The 7512-nt window shown below is 33.3% G+C and overlaps 1 protein-coding gene across 2 annotated transcripts in view; it reads left to right on the top strand.

Annotated features, from left to right (window-relative positions):
• LOC111633186 overlaps positions 1 to 6094 on the top strand; it is a 13145-nt gene extending 7051 nt beyond the window's left edge. For both annotated transcript variants that reach the window (XM_023377710.1, XM_023377711.1), the window contains exon 4: positions 5367 to 6094. In XM_023377710.1, coding sequence (XP_023233478.1) covers positions 5367 to 5750 — 384 coding nt within the window. In that variant the 3' untranslated portion in view covers positions 5751 to 6094. The remainder of the gene's footprint in view (positions 1 to 5366) is intronic.
• Positions 6095 to 7512: the final 1418 nt, after the last annotated feature.

The following is a 7512-nucleotide window of genomic DNA, read 5'->3' as shown; positions in this document are numbered from 1 at the left end:
TTTCCAAATTGCTTCAATTTTACGAAAGAATCGATGCGAGATTTAGGATTTTCGTGTCTTTTGCCAGCTTTACTCAAATTATTTAAATCGTCAAAGCCAATCTCATTCTACACACTAATTTTATTTGAAAATAGTAGGCAAGGCCAACAAAACAAATTTTGCATTTTTATGCATCCACAAAGCCATTTTATATCTTCATAAATTTTATCATGAAAATGTCGAACAAATTTTTTCTTTTTCATTATATGGTCTCGAGCCAAAACTTTTTGAAATAAATTTTCAATATCGCAATTACATTTTAAATTGCTAGCCATAATATAAAGGATAAAATAAAAAATAAAATTATAAAAACTTACTTGTTAAAATAACATGTGTGATCGATATACAATTATACATACCTGGTACAAAATATTCAATTGTATGAATATAGTTTTGTGAAGAAACGTACATAAAAATAGCATAAGATATTCTTTACTTTTTAAATATTAAAACAATCCGCTTAGTTAAAAGTGCTCTCTATCAGTGACTCGTGGATGGAATCAGAGACGATCTTGGTAGATGTGCGGTGCGTGCATGCGTGCCAAATCCCGAGGGTGCCGATACCGGTCAATTTCAAATACCTCTTTTGTCGTATCACTAGTATATCTCAAAGGACGCGACAGGGTTGTTGTAAATTTTAAACGTTTCTCGTCATAGCTGTAAAAATCTAAATACAGTACGTTAAACTTAATAGATTGTCCGTCTTTTGTTTTCTAACTAATTCGTTTTAGGACCAGGTATTGTCCACGGAAATTTCCAAAATTTACAACTCTTCGGTCACTCTCGTCGAACTGGAAAAATTTCTGTCTTTATTACATCTAATACAGTATTTCGAAGAAATCAGTCCCCACTGTACTCGGCTATAGATTAGTTCGGTTAAGCTTTTGTTTAAGTAATGTTCCGGCTTTTTCGTCAGGGTTTTGTTTACGTCCCCAATCCCCTAATCGCTTAATTATTTAACTACTTCTTAAGTAGAAATAAGTCGAAACCGGTTACTTTGTACTCGAATACTTGTAGTCTCGGAAAAAAAGTGGAAAGACAAATTTTTATGACAGACGGATACATAAATCTTAAATTTAAGGAAAATAAATTCTAGAGCTTTTTCTGTACAGTACCTCGCGCATCTCTCTCATTCATTAAATTTAGTTGTAAATGACGCTATCGGAGTAACGGTTAATTTTTTAACATTATACAAGAATTGTACACGTTTTTTCCTACATCCCCTTAATTAATGATGGGACATACGAAATCGTAATATCGCCGGTTTAACATCGAAATCCGCGAGTAATATAAAATCGGAGAGCGGAATAAATATATCAAATATTTTTATGGATTTTTTTAAACTCCCCTCAACTATACAGAACTATCGTAAAAACACCAGTAAATTCTTATCGGTTAGGTTAAGTTATAAATCTACTCGTTATTCACGTAATCGGCCAAATATCTAGAGGGCGGGCGGCTAACAGCCCAGAACCGGTCCCGGATAGAATTGGAAGCGTTATGTGTGTAGCATCAACCCAAGGTCGTAGGTTTCCACAGGCTAAACCGGGTGAGGTTGATGCTCTGTAAAGCGCATGCGCAAATCTGGCTTTTTGCAGTGCTGTGCGATGTCTGTAATTTTAATACCGATGTCAAACATCGATGTTTGCCTAAGCATCGATGCTAAATTTCGATGTCGGATTTCACATCGATGTTTAATCGATGCCCATTGGAACATCGATGTTCAATCAAGATAAACTCAAACAATTTAAAAAAAAAAAACAGGTTTGTTTGAACAGAAGTTCCTGACGCATGCGCAATGTTATTTTACAACGTGCATGCCGGTTCTAAATCAGTTACAGTTAGGGACTAGGGACTTGCGTAGGAGTAACGTAAGTAACGTAAATTAAGAAAGAACAGGTACAGATAACTTAGCTCTATTTGATACGTGTACGATCGTACATGCAAAAAAAAGTCGACAGGGTTTTTTTTTTACTATTTCTGCCCTGTGGGCACTAAGAGGGCCTTTTATAGCAGGCCCATTATGGGTTCGGCCAGGCCCACAATGGGGCGACCGAACCCATAATTCCGAAAAATTCCTGGGGATTCGTTGACCCGTCCGCATTCGATCCCGGGTCCCCCAGAGCGGTAGGCTGCCACCTTGACCGTTCGGTCATCCGGCCTCAAAGTCGACAGGTTGCGCGCCACAAGTCGGCGTAAACAGACTAACATGGCAGAGTTGCGTATGAGTTTCAATGAGTGTGAGTTCATTCACTGTTAAAATAGTGTAAATTTGTAAACATATTTGCAAGAACTTTGTTTCATCGCAATTTCACAATTTCTACGAAATTCCCGGACTGTTCAGGTGAAAACCGAACAGGTAGTAACACTAAGAACAAAGAATGAACTGCATGCATCGATGAATCAAAATTCACATATTGCTAACATCGATTCAGGATCGATGTTTCAAAAACATCGGAAGGTCGATGCATCGACGAACAAAAACATCGATGTGTCGATGTCACATCGATGCATCGCACAGCACTAGCTTTTTGGAATCTGACAATACAGAGATTCCACTCCGCCGCTAATATTCGAATATACAATAGCAATCTTATTTTTTTTTCACGTGTAGTATAGAAATTTGTAATAAGATACGTAATGCGGTTATAATAAAATATTGTGCGATTATTTTCGTATAATTAAAATTAATATGTATTTATTTTTTATAAAATACAAGGGAAGCGGCGCTTCCACCGCTTCTAACGACGGCACGCTACTGTGATAGACTATGGTCACCGAAGGCTTTTTGCAACATTTTCAACGTTTTTGTAGCAGTAATTTCGTTACGAAAACAAAATTTAATACACGTTCTTTGCTCAATTACACTCGACATTTTGAAAAATTGCTGGCGCAAAAATTATTTACACACAAAACAAGCGTTTATTTGCAAACGAAAACGGACGATGACGTATGGATTGCTACTAGATGTCGATGAAAGTCGTACCAAATACCAAGAAAAAAACAAAAAGGGGAAAAATGACAGTGCTCTCTTGAACACGCTCAGTTTAAATGAACCATTCCCGATACTTTTTGATCACAATAGTATCTCATACTGTCTTCTCCGCCATGTTTATTTTCAAAATGGAATAAGAGTAAGAATAGACCATATAAGAAAATATAACTTTAAAGTGGGAAAGAAGATTGGGCTGAATTGGATTGATAGGATAAGGTGACGTAATATATGGGCGACAGCCAAGGGATGGGATCCTTTACGGGTGGACTTTCTGTGGGAAACTGGTCCCTATTTAAATGTTAAAATAAAATCTTGTAACAGATTGCGCCACACACAAGTTTAACTTGTGCTAACGTGTCTTCGTGTTTTTCGCCGGGAAAATTACACAACTCGTTGCTGGATATTTTTAAAAATTAGCAGACTACATTTTTCATATTTCATTAAAAAATACATATTTTATTTACACGAGTATACTGTATTACTGTTCCCTAAAGTTATGCTAAGGTAACTATAATACTAACAGTGACGCCCCTATGCAAATTTCCAAACTTCCGAATTTCTCTGGAGGTTAGAGAAGTGGTTTCCAAACTACTGAAATCTACAAACTTCTTTAAAATCACAAATAGTTTACAGACCCATGTATATACTGTATATATGTATGTATGCATTTGCTTATGTGTATTCGTAAACAAAATTTTTTGAAAACATTGAAAACTTCACGTATCAAAAAGCTCAATTTTGTTCTTATTTTTATTGTATTTATAGGTATATTTGTAAGAAAAGAAACTCGTATTACTTTGGAACTCTGCCCTAAAATTTATTTATTCGTTGCTTTAAAAAATTTTCATTTATAAGTAAATCTTTAAAAAAAGAAAAAAAAAAGTTTAAAACCCTAATTTCGATTTTGAATTTTAATTATTAATAGTTTAAAAGTTGTTTTGTGTGAAAATAAATATTGTAGAAGTATAATTATATTAAAACGAATGTGCACGTCTCCTCTTTAAAAAAAATGCTTATTGTTGCGTTTATATTTTATTAACTTTTTTACATTTTAAATCTTTGAAACGCAGGGCTATATAGCAGGCAGGTTCATATAGGCGAACTAGGCGATGGCCTAGGGCGCTTGACTTCAGGGTGCGGCATGGCAAAAGTACATGCATAAATTATAATAAATAATGAAAAAAATAAATGTTTTTTGATCACAATCCTTTCTCACGTGTTGACCAGAGAGTTGCCATTTTGAAAGTAGCACTGTAGTCTCACGATCGCGATATTGCATGCTGCATATTGAATAAAAACAATATAACAATATAAAACACCAACGTAAAATAGATACTCTATTTTACATTGGTGTTTTATATTGTTGCGAATTTTTTTAAATGGAGCGACGTCAAAGTCATTTGCCTAGGGCGCCGAGTTTGCTAGGGTCGGCAGTGTTGAAACGTCGTTAAACGTCGGCACCATGCTTAATTAACCTAGCGTGCAGCTTCTGAAATAAATTTACAATTTTTACTATAATCAAGTTTTAAAAAGTTAATCATTATGACACTATTCAAATTCATGGTAAATCCGTTGTTGACAAAAATTTTCAAATAAAGTAATAGTGTTGTTTTTTGTTTATAATTTTAGAATGAAATATCATTAGATTTATATTAGTAATATATCAGACTTTATCTTTAATTTAATAAAAATTTGTCGTGTCATTATATAAGAAATATGTTTAAGAATCAAGAAATATTTATAATTTGCAAAATACTGTAGATATTTCAATTCTAATAAAATCAAGAATCCAAAAAATAACAGACGGTCTTCTTTATTTATTTTCAATCATCTTATGAATGCATTCGAAGTTAGAGAGAGCCCGATATAAAACGATTAACGAATTATATAATTTAAACAGAAACTTTCTTTAAAATGATAGGTGAAACGAACAATCAAGCATTAAATATTTTATTTTGGCCTTTAATGCTATGTTTATTTTAAAATTAAATACATGATTAATACATAAGCTAAGGCTGTCTAGAATCATCTCAGATACGACGATCAAATAAGGAAAACGTTTCGAGTTAGGCCTACTAAACAATAGCATAGGCGATTAATAAAATAACTCCCGTCTTGATTTATAATGAAATAATCGGTTACTATGCAAATATATTTCAAGCATCTTTGTCGAATGCTCTTATTGTAAGTTCATCACTTAATAAGCATTTAGGATCGTCAACGTAAGAAACGAATAAATAAATAAATAATAATAATAATAATTAGCAGAGTGTTACTGATTATTATTTATTATAAATACTTAAATTATCTTCGATTTTATTTAATTTTTTAGGTGTCACAATTGAGGAAAATTCCCCCTACGCCACCAATACGAAGTCCTACTACTAGGTTAAGTTACAACGATCCTTACGGATATGACTTTGTTTCTCGTCCTGTTCCCATCTTTGTTGGTCACCGACCAAACAAAAGACCAACTTCCTTAATCGAAAAACCAACAATGATTACATTTGGACATGTAGCATCTCCGGTTCACTCCGATAACCCGCCTGACCATCCTGTATTTGAAACGCACACCGAATCAATACCATTCGATTTTCGACAGTCTCTACATTTCGACGTTTTTGGGAGTCAAAAAAAACATTATTCCGATCCGCACGAAAAATCGAAATTCATAAATTTAGGAAAGAAACGGAAACCTAAATGGAAAAAAACATGAAAAAATTATTTATGCAAAATAAACTTAAAGAAATCAAGTTTTGGATATGCTGGTTTCAATTTATATTTTTGACCAACAGATGGCGGGCTATGTCCGAAGAAGGAACCCGAAATTACCGAATTAATGCCAATAACCGGGCATTAAAAATCGTTACAGTCTAGAATATAACCGAATCGTTCAGCTTCTGTTATTACGTTACGTAAATAATAAAATTAGTCTGTAATCTTTTATCTAACGGATACTGACGGTGAATCGATCGTCTCTAGCCTCAATTTAATGTGTATTCTGGTTAAAGTGAATGGAAATCCTAAATATAAATTCTAAAAATAAATGTTTTAATGGAACGAGTCGTATAAATTGATACTTTACGAATGAACGAGAAGCAAATATTAGTCATCGACGTCTGCATTTAATTCTATATTCCGACTGCATTGTCACTATGGCAACAGGAGAAAGATCGAGAGAGGAAGCATTTCTCAATGCTGTGTCGGTAGACGTGTTAATTCGTACGTACAGCAGACAATAATAGACATTCGACCAAAAAGATTTCAAACATCGTCTATTATTTAACACGTGTTAAAAACACATTCTTTCATCACGTGGCTTTTTAATGCTCGCGATTATAAACGGAACGGAAGAATTTAAATTGTAATTAACCTAAATACAGAGAAGAATTTTAAAAATAACTTTTTTTTTTATTATTTTGTTTAATACTTTATTAACAAAAAAAATAACTACGCGTACTATCAGTATAGAAATATTAATATAATTTACATTTTTAAATCAATATACAGGAAATTTTTTATATTCGCATTTGTAAATTATTAATAAAATTATTTAAAAAGATAAGTAGATTTTGGAATGTCGTTCGTTCGATTAATAATTTTTCCTTTGAATATATAACATTTTATTTAGATGTTAATTTTAAAATACAGTAACTATTCGAAAATCAAATATTGTATAGCAGTGATTCCAACCGGCGAGGCGCGAGCTAATGAGTACAATGCTATTCAGTATATGACTGACGACGAGACGGCATGACGTTGGGTTCACCGATTTTAATCAAACTCGATGAGGAGATAGTGCATCCCCAATGGCTGACATGTGCCAAGAAGCAAGACGCCATACTCAAAATGAGAAAATTAAAGTTGAAAATTGCACAATTACTTAAAACCTTTAAAACATCTATTATTTAAAGAGTGGCCAGTGGTTTGGTGGTGGTGGTGGGCCAATTTTATACTTCGAGGTTACCGTTTCGAATCTCGTTAGTGTTAATTTACATTATTATAACTTTATTCAGAAGGAATAAATTCCTGGTTGCACAGACATTATCCATTTTATTTGTGCAAAGTGCTGTAGATATATCTATCTGTATTTTTAGTAATCGAATTGTATTTTTCTTCGTGTTTTCAATCAAACCTTATTGGTATTATTTAATTTGTAATAAAAGAAAATAAATACTGAATCAGAACAATAAACATTTGTGCGTTTGCTGGGGAGAGGCGCCATTGCATGGGAGTCCCGATGGGGAAGGAATAGCCTACTGCAGAAACGGTTGGAAACCGCTGTTATATATTATAACAACAAAAATATTCTTTCATAAGCGCTGAAAATTTCTTATTAATCTATCCGCAAAGAACTTTTCTGTCTAAATCCAGAAATTTTCTGGAGAAGATACAGAATGATCAGAGAATGCGATATATGTTTTATTCATATAATACAAGCAGTAAGTATTTTTACAATTACAAAAAAATAGCTTTGT

The sequence above is a fragment of the Centruroides sculpturatus genome, unplaced genomic scaffold, assembly GCF_000671375.1.
Source record: "Centruroides sculpturatus isolate CEXI.00-Female unplaced genomic scaffold, Cexi_2.0 scaffold594, whole genome shotgun sequence".
NCBI classification, from domain to species: Eukaryota; Metazoa; Arthropoda; class Arachnida; order Scorpiones; family Buthidae; genus Centruroides; species Centruroides sculpturatus.
This window is presented reverse-complemented; position numbering and strand designations above follow the sequence as displayed.